Source organism: Bos taurus, chromosome 4 (genome assembly GCF_002263795.3).
Source record: "Bos taurus isolate L1 Dominette 01449 registration number 42190680 breed Hereford chromosome 4, ARS-UCD2.0, whole genome shotgun sequence".
NCBI lineage: Eukaryota > Metazoa > Chordata > Mammalia > Artiodactyla > Bovidae > Bos > Bos taurus.
The window spans coordinates 95,978,919-95,996,263 of record NC_037331.1 but is presented as its reverse complement, the minus strand read 5'-3'; the positions used below and the strand labels follow the sequence as shown (position 1 = coordinate 95,996,263).

The 17,345-nt window shown below is 50.5% G+C and overlaps 1 protein-coding gene across 2 annotated transcripts in view; it reads left to right on the top strand.

The window, feature by feature from the left end:
* PLXNA4 (plexin A4) overlaps positions 1-17,345 on the top strand; it is a 482,520-nt gene that overhangs the window by 274,517 nt on the left and 190,658 nt on the right. Inside the window, exon 4 of one of the 2 annotated variants that reach the window (NM_001191504.3) lies at positions 3,264-3,291. The exons of the other annotated variant lie outside the window; for it this stretch is intronic. Coding sequence (NP_001178433.1) covers positions 3,264-3,291 — 28 coding nt within the window. The remainder of the gene's footprint in view (positions 1-3,263; positions 3,292-17,345) is intronic. 2 annotated transcript variants of the gene reach the window in all.

Sequence of the window (17,345 nt, the reverse complement as noted above, 5' to 3'; positions counted from 1 at the left end):
CCTGCCAATGCAGGGGTCACAGGTTCGATCCCTGGACTGGGAAGATCCCACGTGCCACGGAGCCAAGAAGCTTGGGAGCTGCAATTACTGAAGCCCATGCTCTAGAACGCATGCTCTGCACAAGAGAAGCCCCCATAATGAGAAGCCCGCACACCTAGAGAGTAGCCCCTGCTTGCCGCAACTAGAGAAAGGCTGTGTGGATCAGTGAAGACCCAGTGCAGCCAAAAATTAATTAGTTAATTCATTTTTTTTTAAGTTAAAAAAAAAAAGACTATGAGGAAACTCCAGAATGGGCTTGGGATGCATGTTAGAAGGGTAAGGTTGGAGCTGAATTCAAGGGATAGATTTTACCTGTGCGGAGAGGCAGACTGAGGGTATTTAGACTCTGCCTAGAGGTTTGTTCCTTGGGCTGATACTCAAGTATCCTCTGAGTGCAGTTCCAAACCTGAGTGAGCCTCAGCATCATCTGGAGGATATAAATGATGATGGTGGCATTCCCGAAGATTGCAGGGGAGGACTTCCCCGGTGGCCCAGTGTTAGAACACGCACTGCTGGCTCCACCCCAGGGTCTCTGATGCTGGTCTGGAGGGGGCCTGAGAAGTTGCTTTTGGAACAAACCTGGTGATGCTGACGCTGCTCACCCCAGGACCACCCGTTGCGAACCATGGCCTTGGAGAGACCAAACTGAGATTCCTCGGGAAACAAGACCGTGAGGGTTTCCGTCTGGGTATGGTATCCTCCATAGCTGGGTCTTCATGAAGGACAACCTCCTCATCTACAATGGTCTTTACCTCTTAGAGCTGCCGTGAACATGCCATGAAGTAAGGCATATAGTGATTCTGATCACTGTCACCCATGTCAGCTTGCGCAGCTAGTTTGAGATGGTCAGTAAGGTTGTTCAGGGAAGATCCGGTTCCAGTCCATGCTCTTCTCTCCTCTCTAGAGTCAGCCACCTCAAAAGAATGGGCAGCTGGTGGCCCAGGAGAGAATGCGAGGGTCTATAGGCAGGCAGTCCCAGAGGGGAGCATCCTCTCTGTGAAAAGACATTCCCCCCTGAAGGCTGGGCCCTCCACCCACCCTCAGGAGCCCTCCTTCTCAGCAGGATGCTTCGGTGAAGGATGTTATTATGCTGAAAGCAGAGGGGGTGGGGACAGAACGAGAGCTCCCCTCTCCACAATAGACGCTGCCAGCAGCACGCCTCACAGGACGCAGCACCATAGTATGTGTCCCTCGTGGCAGGTAGTGGGGCTCGGTGTGCCTGAGGCTGAGGCCCAGGGACACACCCTGCAGCACAGACCCAGCCTTCACTTCTTGACACCCGCGCTCTCAGCTTTGTGAGCAGGTTCCCTGGTTTCACACCCCACCCATCCCCAGCAGCCCACCCTCTCACCGCATCTTGCCCAGAGAGTCCCAGGAGGGCACACGGAGAGCCTCCCGACGAGGGCAGCATGCTCTGTATTGGTGAGCCGTGGAGGTGCAGGTTGGCATAGGTGTGACACGGATGGGGTGATGGGGACCCCCAGTGCTTGTGAGCACCACATGGCAGATACCTGGGGACATGATGGCCACCTCCCACAGCCTGACTCCTAAAGCTGCCCCAAGAGCATCTTCCCTGCAGGGCTGAGGAGGGGAGCTGTTCTTTTCTGGGGTGTTCTTCCAGCTGATGTGGCCTGGGGGACTCAGAGCTGGTGTGTAGAATTTCTGGATCTGCCCTGCTTTGCTGTCCCCAGGGGATTCTGCAAGGACAGATCTGGGCAGAACACACACCCTTTCTTGTCCTTCATCCCAGGTTTCGCTCCCACGAAATGCTCTCTCGGGAATTGTCACCCTTTACTCTCTCCACAGCCAGGACTCTGTGGAAACTCCTGGCTTCCAGTAACAAGCAATCTCTCCCAGAGTCAAGAACCCATGCCCAGTGGTCCTTGTACACAGCCCACTGGACCAGATGAAGGAGGTGTGGGGTAGGGTTAGGCAGCCGCCCCAGCACTGCCAGTGTTCAAGCATCATGCACAAAATGCTCCTTTTGTCCAGACCTACGAGCCTCAGTGATGTCATGACGGAGACTCGGTGGGGAGGGCAATGGAGGGGGGGAGGGTGTCATGGGCCAAGAGGATCAGAAACGCAGCTGAGAAGGTGGCTCAAAATAGCTCATGGAGAACAGACTTCTGCTTGACAGGCTGACAAAGATATGCCTGGAGCCAAGCACTCCTCTTTGAATGCTCTGTCTCCTTCTAATTACGGATCTGTCAGGAGGAAGAGAAGCCAGCGCCTGCCCGACCCCAGTGACCCTCCACTTAATGTGGAGACGGGAATGGGAAGCCCAGCTCCCCCACCTAGCAGAGTCAGGCGACTCACGGGGAAGATAGCTGCCCACCCCACCCCCACCCCCCATCCCTTCCTTGGGGACCAGAAGTTATCTGCTCCACAGCTGGTTTCCTTCAATGTGGAGGGAGAGATCTCACCTGTCCCTAGCAAGGCCGAGTCTCCCCTGTTGTCAGAGCCCAACAGGAAGAATGTGGACTTTCTCCTCATCCAACAGGCAGACAGGGAGTGTGGTCCCCCGAGGACAAGCTGGGAGGTTCTCTGCCATCAGGGACTTCACATCCCTTCTTTATATGCAGGCCAGAATGGACCGCAGGCTCCCTTCATTTTTTTAAAGATTTGTTAGCTTACACACAAACTTACTTCCAAAGGATTGAAATACAGTCTAATTGGAGGATGAGAGGGTTAGATAGCCTCATTGCCTCAATGGACATGAATTTGAGCAAACTCCGGGAGATAGTGGAGGACAGAGGAGCCTGGAGTGTTGCAGTCCCTGGGGTGGCAAAGAGTCCGACACGACTTAGAGACTCAACAACAAGAAACGATGAATAAATCAGACAGAGAAAAGACAGTGCCTTTCCCACACCGTGTTCCTTTCTGTGTCCCGAGGACCTGCAGCATCACAAGCCCTTGGTGCTTATTTCTGAGTGAGCGCTCACTGGGTCCTCACAAGGTGACCCCTGAAATGTGCTCAGAGGGGCCTCACTTTCCAGACAAGGAAGGTAGACACTGATCTTGTTCTGGAAGAAGAACTTGCCATTTCAGAAGATTTGGGAGATAGAAGGAGGAAAGTGAGGTCAGTGTGCCTGTGTGTGTGCTCGGCCATCACTTAGTGGTGTCTGATTCTTTGTGACCCCGTGGACTGTAGCCCACCAGGCTCCTCTGACCATGGGGATTCTCCAGGCAAGAATACTGGAGTGGGTTGCCATTTCCTACTCCAGCGATCTTCCCAACCCAGGGATTGAACCCATGTCTGTAGCATCTCCTCCATTGGCAGGGGGATTCTTTACCACTGTGCCACCTAGGAAGGCTGAGAGGTCAGCAGAGGTTAATAATTAGCAATCATAATCTTCTCTGAACTTTTATATAAATGCTTATCTTAACATGTATGTGTGTGTGTGTGTGTGTGTACATATGTATAAAATTTTTATTTACATGACTGACCCTTCTCTTGGCACTTCTAACCTCTGGACTGCAGCCTCCCTCAGGAACATCAAACTGTAGGATCTCTGGTCTTGAGCGGACCCCAGGGGCCATCCTTGGATAATGGATGGTGGACTCGGGGTTTGGGCTTGCAAGGCTCTTCTCCTCCCTCCCTCCTTCCTTCCCTCCTTCCTTCCCTCCTTCCTTCCTTACTGCCTTCCCATCACAGAAGTTACTCAGTAGCCTGTGCCACCCACAGGGCACAGACACTGGAGGAATAGTCAGGAACGAGACAGACATGGTTCCTGCCTTCAGAGAGCTTACATTCTAGCAGGGAAACAAGCAGTATCTCAAGAGCTGTAAGGGCAGGTTGTGCTATAGATAAATACCTGGGTGAGGGAATGGAGGCAGATTAGGAGCGTGGGAGTCATGGAAACTGGGGGGGTCAGGGAAGGCCTTTCTAAGGAGCAATGCCATTTGAATAAGAGACCTGCGGGAATTGAGGGGCAGCCCTTTGAATTTCTCCGGGGAAGCAACCCAAGTGGGCAGAAAAATTCTGAGGCAGAGACTGAGGTGGGAGGTATAACAAGAAGGCTAGAGAGATGGGAGTGAAGTGGGCAAGGCGAATGGTGGGGTGGACAGGGGTGGAGGGAGGCCCAGATCATGTAAATCTTGGAAACATCTGGAACACATGAGACAAGGACTTTGGGGCAGCTGATTTCAAAGGGTATTAGTCAGAGAAGCAGAACCAATAGGAGACAGAGAGAGAGAGAGAGGGAGGCAGGCAAATAGATGATAGATAAGATGATAAGGAATTAGCTCCTGTGACCATGGAGGCTGAGAGGACCCAAGGTCTGCAGTCAGCAAGAAGGAGACAGATAGCCAGTGATGTAAGCCCCAGTCTCTGAGTCCAAAGGCCTAAGAACCAGAAGAGCCGATGGAGTAAGTTTCAGCCTGGGTCCAAAGGCAGAAGACTGACTGACGTCCCCAGCTCAATGAGAGTGAAGCAGAAAGAGAATTTTCCTTATTACAGATGTTTTGTTCCATTCACACCTTCAACCGATTAGATGAGGCCTACCCACACTGGGGAGGGCCATCTGCTTTACTCCGTCTGCCAGTTCAGATGTAATCTCATCTACAGACACCCAGAATGTTTAACCAAAGATCTAGAAACTTTGTGGCCCAGTCAAGTTGAACATAAATTTGTGTTCAATTCTTTGCAACCCCATGGACTGTAGCCTGCCAGGCTCCTCTGTCCGTAAGATTCTCCAGGCAAGAATACTGGAGTGGGTTGCCATTCCCTTCTCCAGGGGATCTTCCTCACCCAGGGATTGAACCCAGGTCTCCTGCATTGCAGGTGGATTCTTTACCATCTGAGCCACCAGGGAAGCCCTAACAGCCCACAGGCTGACTCAATTCCAGGTCTGTGAAAGAGAAGAGGGGCTGGTTAGTGGTGACAGGAAGGCCTGCTGTGTCCAAGAAATCACTTCTGTGGCATCTGCTGCCTTCCAGGCCCTGGGGGCCCTGCACCCCCATGTCCCTCCCCTCTCTCTTTTAACATCCAAGGATGACCTTCTGGGCTTTCTTGTTGTCATTTCCTAGGGCTGCTGTAATGAAGTACCACAAGTTGGGTGGCATGAAATAACAACAGTTTATTGTTCCGTGGTTAGGGAGGCTTGAAGTCTAAGGTCAAGGTGTGGGCAGGGCCATGCTCTCTCTGAGCCTCGGTGTCCTTCCTCTTCCAGCTTCTGATGGTGGCCATCCATCCTGACCTTAAAGCTGTATCATTCCAATCACCACCTTCATCCTCACATGGCATTTTCCTATTTCACAAGGACATCAGATCCAGACATACTGAATGAAAGCCCACCCTAAAAACTTCATCTTAGCTTGAGTACACCTGCACAGCCACCATGTCCAAATAAAACCCCATTCACAGGTGCTGGGGGTTAGGGCTCCAGCATACCACACAGTGCAGGTGTGCTTAGTCCCTCAGTTGCGTCTGACTCATTGCAACTATGGACTGTAGCCTGCCAGGCTCCTCAGTCTATGGGATTCTCCAGGCAAGAATACGGGAGTGGGTTGCCATGCCCTCCTTCAGTGGCTCTTCCCAACCCAGGAATCTAACTCATATCTCCTGTATCTCCTGCATTGCAGGCGGATTCTATACACTGGGGAAGCCCTCAGCATATCTTTGGGGGTGCCTAATTCATGACACTTCTCTTCCTGAGCTCCTCAGAGGAGCCAGAGGCATGTCCAGGGGGCCCTGATTATTATAACGGCAAGAATTCCTTTGCCATCTTTTAATTACCAACAAATCCCCTGAATGTAGACAGCCAGGCACCCCAAAGCCTCTGATGAGGCTCTGTAGCACCTTTGCCTACACCCCACATCCAGAGGAAGTTTTACATATCCTAGAAACTCCTCTGCAGATAAGGCAATGGCACCCCACTCCAGTACTCTTGCCTGGAAAATCCCATGGACAGAGGAGCCTGGAAGGTCCATGGGGTCGCTGAGGGTTGGACACGACTGAGCGACTTCACTTTCACTTTTCACTTTCATGCATTGGAGAAGGAAATGGCAATCCGCTCCAGTGTTCTAGCCTGGAGAATCCCAGGAATGGGGGAGCCTGGTGGGCTGCCGTCTATGGGGTTGCACAGAGTCGGACACGACTGAAGTGACTTAGCAGCAGCAGAAACTCCTCTGAGAAGTTAGGTGGTTAAACTGAAGGCAGAGTGGGTTTTTGTTTTTTATTTTTTCCTTCTCCTGAGCTGAGTTAAAAGCTACCTGGAAGAATGGACCAGTTTGAGGAGCCCCGGGAGTATAAGTGGGTGGGGAACAGGTGTCTGAGCTACTGAACGAGTGTACTTGTTGGTCTGCCAGGCCGAGGACCCCAACGCAAATTCCAGCCAGACAGGAGAAGGCTGCTGGCCTGTTTTGTTCTCTGTGGAGGGCTCATGCTCTTGATTTTAATCTTTTTCCTGAGGACACATAAAAAGCTCACAAGTTGGACTCTGTCTCCTGCCACCATCACCCAACACTCACACACCTTTCCAGGAATCCTTGATGCTCGTGTTTGGGCAAAATGCAGTTTTCACCCATTTTCTGATGCCCATGCTCCATCCAGAAAGAATCCTGCCAGAGTGAATTCCAGATGCAAGCATCTTTTCCATGAGCCCTGGGGAAAGGCAGTTTAATCTGCAAAATGACTTTAAAGTTATCAGAAGGCTCTCCAATTCAGAATATTTTTTAATAGCCAACACACTTTCCTTTCCCAATGCAAAGGAGAGATTTATTCTGGCCAGTTTATCCCAAGTAAATCTTGGGCATCTCAGTTTTACATTTTAACGAGAAACAAGCACTTTATAATAACTGCTCAGATTAAACTCCAACATACTTGCAAACCGTTAACCTGAAGGAATTGTAACGATAAATTAAGCATATTAATGAAGCTGTACTACAAGCTCAAAATTTGTTAGGTAAATTGTAGCATTATTAACAACCAACTTGACTTATCACCATCTATCATTGGAGGGAAATGAACTAAAACAGTGATTACATGACATGCAAACCCTGCCAGAATAAATAAAAATGGAAATGATTGTTAACAGAAAATGCAAATCTACTAGGACATTTTCATGTGTGTGTTAACCCCCATGGAACTCTTAAATTTTTCTCTTTTTCTCTCCCCTTCTCTTTTCTTTCTCCTCCTCGTCCCTTTTCATCCGTTCCTGTCACTCTCCTTTTAGGAGGATCTTAGAGTCCCGGTTTGGTTGACATCCTTGTTCTTTGGTTGACACCCTTGCCCTCTGTTCTCCACTAACTTTGGAGAGGAGCCTGCTTTTTGTACATAAATCTCTCCGGAGTACTCGTGACACAACATTTGCCTGTCTCTGTGATTGTCCCTGCGTGGCTCGGTACAAGCCAGCTCCCTCTCGATCCTCAGGTGTATGTTGTGATCATTTGCAGTTGAGTTAGTTTGCACTTCTTATAGCATCATAGCATCTTCTGCTTGGAGGAACTGCAGACATATCAGGCTCTCACTTCCACATGACAGAGCTGAGGCATGGAAGGTGACACGTCTTTTCCACAGCCATGCAGATATTGAAGGGGCAAAAAAAATGGAACCTCCAAGCCTTGCCAAAATGATGTATGTGTACAAGAGATCACTGCTGGGCTCAGAACTCTGGGCAGAGTCTGAGAACAGCCCGTGCTTTAGTGACATATCTGGGGCCTGTCCACCCAAGGCCCAGAGGAGCCCCTAGTACCATGACCCTGCCTGGCAGAGCCCGGCCCAGAGGAAGGATCTGGCAGATCTACTTTGGAAGGAGGGGCTGCCTAGAATTGTCCAGAGGGATTTTACATGGACAGAAGTCAGACGGCTGGGAAGGAAAGCTTTGCTTTTACTGCCCTCCTCATAAGCCCTGAGATGCTAATGTCTAATTCCTCGTATCACTATGAGAACTGGCTGAGATTTGACAAGCATTTGTAAACCTGGTACCCAAGCAGGCCTCCATAGTACCATGGTGATTACTACTGCACGTCAACACACCCCATCATCGCTTTGCCTGAAGACCTTAGAATTATATCCACCCTCAGCCCCTCTGCCTCCTCCCCTCCAACAGAGGTAAACTAGGCACTTCCTTACTACAGGGGCAGGGTGGAGGAGAGAGGAAGCAATGTTAGGACCTAGGAAGGAGGGGAGGGACGTCCCTGGATATCTAGTGGTTAAGACTTCACCTTCTAATGCAGGGCGTGCAGGTTCAATCCCTGGTTAGGGAATGAAAATCCCACACACCTTGAGGCCAAAAAACCAAAACATAAAACAGAAGCAATGTTGTAAGAAATTCAATTAAGTCTTTTAAAAAGGGTCCACATCAAAAAAAAAAAAAAAAATCTTTAAAGAAAAAGAGGAGGGAGACGAGATAAGAGCTTTAGTTGGAGAAGAAAAGAAAGGGCAAGAGGGAGGAAACACACACAGTCTGCGACTGGAGTAAGAGTAACCTTAACCTACTGGGGAGCCTGAAAAGCTAGTGGCTGGGGAGGACAGCTCATGGGCTCCTGAGCCCACGCCATGGAGGCACGTGGACAGGTGTTGTGGAAATCACGGCGTTGGAATCCCCGAATCTCCGCCTCACACTCCTCCACCCTTCACTGTCCTGTTCTCACCAGGGCACCTGTCCATCGGGTCTCATGAATCAGCCCCCAGCTCTCAGCAGTGTACACACAGGTGATTTACAGCCAGGTGTGGGGTGGGAGGGAAGACAGGCTGGACAAGGTGAACTCACGGGGGTCACAGCTCAGTGGCCACCTGAGTTATGAGTCTCTCTTTCCATAGATCTCCTCCCTCCATGAATTTCCATTATGTCACCTGGTGTATTTCATCCGTGCCAAAGGAGAGTTCATTGATATGAATGTGTCCCCTCTCCAACCTTGGTTTCCGATCTTAAGGCCCTTTTGGCTTATGTTGTCTAACGGAGTCCCCTTGAGAAGTGATGGATCAACTGTCCTGTTTAAAGTCTGAATGGATCTATAAGTCACAGGAATTTGAACCCCAGGGCAGTGGTAACCAAAACCTGGTTTTGGACATCCTTTTCTTTCTGGGTCCCTCTGGTTGCTTTGAAGAGTAACCCGATGGTCTCCAAAGCAAAATAAGTCACAGTAGTTTAAAAATGTATATGGGATCCCACTCCAGTATTCTTGCCTGGGAAATCCCATGGACAGAGGAGCCTGGCCAGCTAGAGTCCAGCTGAACAACTGAACCAGTAAGCATCTCCAGTGTCATATCCTGGAATGGAATACAACCCTGGCTTTGGGTTTCCAAGAGACAAAATCATATTAGCCTAAGGGAAGAACTTATCCCAGAGAAGGGACAGCATATCAGGTCACAGAATTTAAGAAGGAAGAGATTGCTGATCCCAATACCCTGAAAACACTGGTATTTCAGACTTCACGGTTGGTTCTTTGAGAAGCTGAATTGCTCTCATATTTCAGTTGTATCTCATGAGTCAGAAATCGAAAACCACTTCCATTTTACACAAACATTAAATCAAGAGCAGCCAAGACAATATCTAAAAGAAAAAATGTATATGGGGTGTGATGTGCTTAAGAAGAGGTTTGTTGTTGTTCAGTCACTCAGTCATTTCCGACTCTTTTCAACCCCATGGATGGCAGCACGCCAGGCTTCCCTGTCCTTCACCATTTCCCGGAGTTTGCTCAAATTCACATCCATTGAGTCGGTGATGCCATCCAACCATCTGGAGAAGGAGATGGCAACCCACTCTAGTATTCCTGCCTGGAGAATCCCATGGACAGAGGAGCCTGGCAGGCTGCCGTCCATGGGGTCACAAGAGTCAGACACCCCTAAACAACAACAACCAGCCATAGTCATAGAGCAGTCGACTCCTAAATGGCCAAATGCTCTTCAGGGTTTGAGGCTGGTGAATGGTCCTGAGAGGTTGATATCACATCAGAATCAGTTGCTGGGGAGGGGACTGTGGTTGCCCATGCTTGGCCAGGCTGCATCCTTGTTGTGTGATAGAAAGATTAGAGTCACTGCCTCGTGTGTTCTGAAGCTCCATCTAGAAGAATGGAGAGGAATGAAGCAGTTGTAGGGAATTTGAACTCAAGCCTTTGCTCATCTGGTTTCCAGACTCAGTGCAAACAGCGTCTCAGACCAGAGTGCCGGCATGCAAAAATTTCCAGATTTCTTTGCCATGGTCCATTTGCATCTGGTCCCTCACTGTTATTCATTTTGATTGGGTGGATTTCTATTTTTTTCCCATCCACTATGATTTTACTATAATTGTGCCCAACTTGACAACTGGGGAAAAAAGTCATGGAAACTGTACAGTAATTTGCCCAAACACCAACACAGTTGGCTCGACAGGTGAATATACTGGTTTCTGCTGGTTGCCACCTTCTTTGGGGGTGGGGCTTTGGGATCTCCACCTGCTCCTCCCCACACTGACTTCCCTTCCTCCCAAGGTGCTCAGGTGGGCCATCTCTCCAGAAACTGGGATGTCAGTCACTCACACATAGATCTCCCTTGGACTCGCACTCTGGCCCTGGCCAAAGTGCCTTCTGCTCCTCCCTACCCCTCACCCACAGAAATATCTTTGCAATCTTCTCTTGAAAGCTCACCAGACTGCAGCACATGTCCCCCGGGGCTCCCCGCTGCCTGTCTATCTGCCTTCCTGCGGGTCTGTCACTAGCGCGTGCCGACATAACACACACACGGTGCACCAACACTTCAGCTCAGCGTCGCTTTGAACAAGGGATCAGCAATGTGGGGAGCAGATGTCAGAGGTGACCCGCCGTCTGCTGTTTGTGGGAGCTGCTCCTTCCCTGGGTCGGGGAATGTGTACGGAGGCTGTCACAGCCAGTGCCATGAACATCCGAGAGGTTGTCACTGGTCTCTCTCTCTAAGAGTTGGACCATGATTTAAAAAAAAAAAAAATTAAAACGCTTGCCTAGAACACAGACACACTGGGGTAACTGTAGATCTGACGTTCACACAGATCCTGGGTTTGACATCCTGTCTTCGGCAGCTTGGCAGATAGAAAAATAACAGTTTGTTTTCTGTGTGATCAGACTTATCTTAACCAACCCCTGCCAAGCTCTTCCCTTCGTCAGGAGCAAGAGCCAGGGGGAGTTGAGGGCATCCTGTGTTTGAGGGGTGGCAGGGGAGCCGAGGAGGGGAGATGGGGAGAGGGAAACACTGGGAGAAATGCTGGCCCGTGAGTATGGAGTGAGTGGTGCTGGCATCCCTCAGCTGCTCAGGGGGTGGAGTGACATGGGGAGCTGAGAATGGGCATTGCCGGGACGGGAGGGCAGAGAACAGGGAGATTTGGGGCCACAGGTGTGACAGCCAGCTGCTGGCCCTCCCTGGGGACACTGTGGGCCCCCTTCTGCTGGAGTAAGCATTTTCATCCTTAACTGAGCAACAAGATCAGCAGGAAGGCTTTTTGTATGCAGGTTGCTGGCCTCACCTCAGAGTTCCTGATTCCAAGGTCTGCTGTGATGCAGGGAGAATATGCCTTTCTAACATGCTCCCAGATGCTACTGCTCAGGGGCCCACACTCTGAGAGGCACTGCGCCAGGGAACCGCCAAAGCTGACATGCTTTAAACTCTTCTAATCCAGCAAGTCACCAGGGGCTCTGTGTTAACTGGGCTTTCATACTGTGTCCAGCAAAAGAAATCGCTTTATTCATGGGAAATACTTGGGGAAGCAAACCCTGGACCCTGAAACCTGCTCTCCTCTTTAATCAGAAGGTCAGGTGTGAAAGGAGTGCCTTTGGTGTATGGGGTGTGATGGACTGAATTGGATGCCCCCTCAAGAAGCACTGAGGGGCTTCCCAGCTGGTGATAGTGGTAAAAACCCAGCTGCCAGCGTGGGAAACATAAGAGACTCAGATTCGACCCCTGGGTTGGGAAGATCCCCTGGAGAAGGGCATGGCAACCCACTCCAGTATTCTTGCCTGGAGAATCCCATGGACAGAGGAGCCTGGTGGGCTACAGTCCATGGGATCACAAAGAGTCAGACACAACTGAAGCAATTTAGCACGCAAGCACCCAAAGAAGCACTGAAGTCCTAACTTCCAGGACCTGTGAATGTGACCTTATTTGGAAATAGTCTTTGCAGATGTAATGAAGTTCTTTGGATGTAATTGGAAGTTTGCAGACCCAAGTCGTACTGGATGAGGGTGGGCCCTAAATGCAATGCCTAGTGTCTTTATAAGGGAAAGGAGTGGGAGGTTTGGATGCAGAGACAGAGACACAGGGAAGGGTGCCATGTGAAGTCAGAGGCAGAGATTGGACTCACGCTGCCATAGCCGAGGAATGCCAAACTTTGCCAGGAACCACCAGACGTTAGGATGAACCAGAGAAGGATTCTTCACTAGCGCCTTCAGGGAGAGCATGGCCCTACCAACGCCTGGATCTCAGACTTCTAACCTCCAGAACAATGAAAGCATAAGTTTGTCACTTTCAGTGACCCAGTTTGTGGTCATTTGTTATGGTAGCCCTAGCAAACCAGCCCCTGGGGGCTGCAGAGTTTGAGGGTACTGTTTGCTTAGGAGCACCAGCATGACTACTTTGGTGGGGTGGGGTAGGGTGGAGTGGGGTCTTATGTCTGCTGACTCTGAGGAGATGCCCTGTTCCCCAAGCACATCCATGGGTCAGCTTCAGGTTGCTAGACCAGGAGCCCTGCTTGGAGGACACCAAGGGGGTGGAACCTCCTGCCAGGGCGATCCAGTTGGGTGGCTGGGGCAGCTGGGGGGATGGAGAAGGGGAGAGGGATGGAGAGTGACCTCTGTTCTGCAAATTCCAGCCAAGCCCCTGACGGTCAAGGCTGGGGATGGTGCTAGGGCTTTCAGGACACTAGACACAAATGAAAGAAAGGCTGGGATGAGAGCTAGGCAGTCTGAGAAAACCGTCCTAAGGAGCCAGAAGTCCAGGGGTCTTAGAGCACCGGGAAAGGAGCCTAAGGAAAAAATATGGGCTTCCCAGGTGGTGCTAGTGGTAAAGAACCCACCTGCCAATGCAGGAGACAATAGAGATGCAGGTTCCATCTGTGGGTTGGGAAGATCCCCTGGAAGAGGGCACGGCAACCACTCTGGTATTCTTGCCTGGAGAATCCTATAGATAGAGGGGCCTGGTGGGCTAGGGTCCATAGGGTCGCAAAGAGTCAGACATAACTGACTTAGTATGCATGTACATATTTAATATATTTGAAGAATAAGAAAATTTACATGAAAATTTTCGTGTAATTACGTGAAATTACGTGAAAAATTACATGAGGCTTAAGAACAGATCTTGAAGCCCTCATCATGACACCTGGGGGTGTCCTAGTTTGGGGCTCGCTGGTCACTGTATGGACATCACCAGGCGCGCTTACTCGAAGTGCAAGTTCCTGGGCTCCATTTCAGTCGTGCTGAGTGAGAATCCAAGTACACAGGGGAAGCTGCATTTTCACAGACTCCCACAAAATCTGAAAAGCATCCTTGCAGATGCTTTGTAAATGTTAATAGACTGTTCCATATGAGATAAAATTAGGGGCTCAGCGGGTAAAGAATCTGCCTGCAATACAAGAGACGCAAGTTCAGTCCCTGGGTGGGGAAGATCCCCTGGAGGAGGAAATGGCAACCTGCTCCAGTATTCTTACCTGGAGAATCCCATGGGCAGAGGAGTCTGGCAGGTTCAATCCATGGGGTCGAAATAGTCGGACACGCCTGAGCACAGGAGCACATAAAGCAGGGCCAAGTATGGAGGGATGGAATCGAGGAGGGGAGGGGTTTTGGAAGCGTTGTTAGCTCGCTGTCCCTCAAATCATCTTGCCCAGGACCCCTGTGCAGGCCCCCCGGGGGTGTCCGTGGACACACCTTCCCCCGACAGTTGGACCACTTCTGATCAGTGTTGCGGGGCCAGGTGCCACCGGACTGAAATCAGCGGCCTGTTGCAGCTCTGCCACCTACTGGCTGTATGAGGAGGTGCAGAATGCAATGCTGGGTTCAGCCTGGTTAAACACCAGCTTCAGAAAACAGACACATCAGGCACACACGCACACACACACACATCTGCACACACGCACACACACACACCTGCACATAGGCACACCCCAACCAGCGCCCCTCCGGCCCCTGGTGGCCCTCAGCAACAGCTGTTTGTTCACTTGTTGTCATGAGTACAGATACGTTCAATTTCTCTGTTCAGGGATGGATGAGATTGGAGGGGGAGAAGGGAGAAAAAGGAAAGAAAGTGCATGATGGTAACCAGAGGCTCTGAAAAGATGTCCTCTTCCTCCTTCTTCCCTGTTTTCCAGAACACGGAAAGTAAAAATGTCAGTGAGAGCTGTGGACATGAAGTCTGCTGGGGTGAAGAAGGGAGAGGCTCCCGGGAAGGGCAGGACAAGGCAGAGAGGGAGGGTGTGAGCCCAGAGGTGGTGAGCACGGACCAACCATGCCTCAGACGGGCACCCCTGGGATCCAGAGCAAGTGAGCACAGGCTGACAACTCATCCTCCCCCGAGGCTCTGGCTGCTGGCCAGTATCAAGGTCTTTTCTGCCTCAGTTTCCTCTTTTGTGGCTTGAATAACTGTATCCCCTGCCTTCAGAGGGGGTTTCCCAGGTGGCTCAGTGGTAAAGAATCCTCCAGCAATGCAGGAGACATGGGTTCAATCCCCGGGTCAGGAAGATCCCCTGGGGAAGGATATGGCAACCCACTCCAGTGTTCTTGCCTGGAGAATCCCATGGACAGAGGAGCCTGGTGGGCTGCAGTCCATGGGGTCACAAGAATCAGACATGACTTAGCGACTAAAGCACTACCACACAACCTGCCTTCAGAACCCAGCCAGAGCCTGACCTTCTCCAGGCTCAGAAGAGCAGGAAAGTGGGTGGCTGTCCCCTCTCTGACTAGGAGGGCTCTAGCACCCCCAGAGTCACTCCGAGGACGGCTGACCTCTGCTCACCTGTCCGGCCACTTGCATGCCCACTTTTCTATGGGGATGAACTTCTGACCTTGTCTTGGCTTGGGACCGTGAGCTTACATCAAAACCACCCTGAGTTTCTTGGACCGGGTTACTTCAGGTCTTCAGGGGAAACAGATCACCAGACTCCCACCGTTGCCAGGAGCCACGGAGTCCTGCTTCTCTAGAATGAGAATGCTCTGGGGCTGCACTCTCTACCCCGCCCGCCTTCTCTCAGCCTGGCTCTCTCTGGGCTCACCCCTGCTCTTGGCTCCCTTCCCTGCCCCTTTCTGAAGCTGCCTGGCTGCCTGCAAGCTGAGCCGGCTGAGGAGGGAACCAGCTGGGAACCCATGGAGCCAGAGTCCAGGCAGTGAGGGCTGACCTTGGCTTGTGGTGCCCAGGTTGCCCCTGCTGTGCATGCAACTTGGACCCGAAAACTGTGAAACCACTGTGGTGGGACTCTGCTGGTGGATCACTGGTTAAGACTTCGCCTTCTAATGCAGGGTTGTGGGTTCAATCCCTGGTCAGGGAGCTAGGATCCCACATGCCTCACAGCCAAAAACCAAAACATAGAATGGAAACAGTGCTATGGCAAATTCAATAAAGATCTTTTAAATGGTCTGCATCAAAAAAAAAAAATATTAAGGAAAAAAAAGAAACCATTGTGACTTGGCAAGGGCCAACAAAACACCAGCACTTACCACGGAGTGTGAGCCCCAGGACAAACTTTGTTATACTGAATCACAGACCAGTAAATCCAGTCCAGTCCAACAAAATGCAGCACAATACAGCACAACACAACACAATCCAATCCAACAAGCACAATACAACCAGTTCACTCCAACATAGCACAACACAATGTAACCCAACCCAATGCAATACAGCACAACACAGCACAAGCAACCCAATCCAACAGAACACAATCCAACACAACACAACACAACCCAGTGCAACACAACACAATCCAATCCAGCAGGCGTGACAAAACCAACTCAGTCCAACACAACACAACACAACACAATACAAGCAATGCAACCCAACATAACCATTCTAACACAACATAACACAATGTAACCCAACCCAACACAACCCAACCCAGTACAACACAATATAACACAGCACAATAAAATAAATAACTAAGGCAAAAGGCAGTTTCATAGCACCCTATTTACTCATCTCACTCTGCATTGATGGAACTGGGAGAAGGCAATGGCACCCCACTCCAATACTCTCGCCTGGAAAATCCCATGGATGGAGGAGCCTGGTGGGCTGCAGTCCATGGGGTCACTAAGAGTCAGACACGACTGAGTGATTTCACTGTCACTTTCCACTTTCATGCATTGGAGAAGGAAATGGCAACCCACTCCAGTGTTCTTGCCTGGAGAATCCCATGGACAGAGAAGCCTGGTGGGCTGCAGTCCATGGGGTCACACAGAGTTGGACACGACTGAAGCGACTTAGCAGCAGCAGCAGTACCATGACGGGTACCATGGAACACCTGTCTATTCATTCCTCCTAGGCTGGAGGGCTGGGGCCTGAGTACACTTTGCCAACCTGGCTCACTACGCTGGTGCAGGATACACTGAAATAATGGTCACAGAATCCCTCCGCAACGTTTGAACATGAAACTATTGTTAGTTGAGTAACTGCTTATGGACAAGTGAAACCTGTTTTTAAAATCGTAGCCTGGAGGCCTGGGAGAGTCAGGGTCTCTGTCTCGTCAGGAAAGTGCTACAATGCTGTGACTGAGTCTCACTTTCTGTGAGTCTAGATGGGCTGATTCCATTTATATTAAGAGTATCAGGGTTTTCCAAAACCCCAGTTAGAGAGCTTGGTGCAGAGAAATGCGTTATTCCCTTAACTTGAACGCTAGACCTGGCCACAAGGAGAACTGGGAGGATGTGGCTGATTCAATACAATCCATTCCCAGCACAAAGTCTGCAGCCTCGTGGCAGTGGGGAAAGATTCATATTTAGTTGTTTTAGACAATAAGCAGATTCTCAGCTTTGCTAAAGGAATGAAAGTGTGCATCTTCCAGGAAGGGTCTCCAAGCTGGGAGAGTGGAGGAAGGAATACTGTCTTTATTTCACACAAGTCAGATTCTATCAGTTTCCACCTCTGCAACATGCAACGCTTCCCCTTTGCCTACAGATGAAAGGTTGGTGCTTTAAAGGGCATTCAGTCTGTTGTACCTGCATCCAACCTCCCTCTGTGTCCCTCTGCAGTCACATGGCCTGGCCGTTGCTGGCCCCTCTCCGCTGCACACACGTGACATTCACACCCACCCCTCATGCCAGGCAGTCCCAGGATCCATCTTCCTTGCAGTTCCTGCCATCGGGATCCCATTCTTCCTTTAACAGTCAGTTCCAATTGTCACTCTTTTGTGAAGAACCTTCTCCGCATAACCATCCCTTCC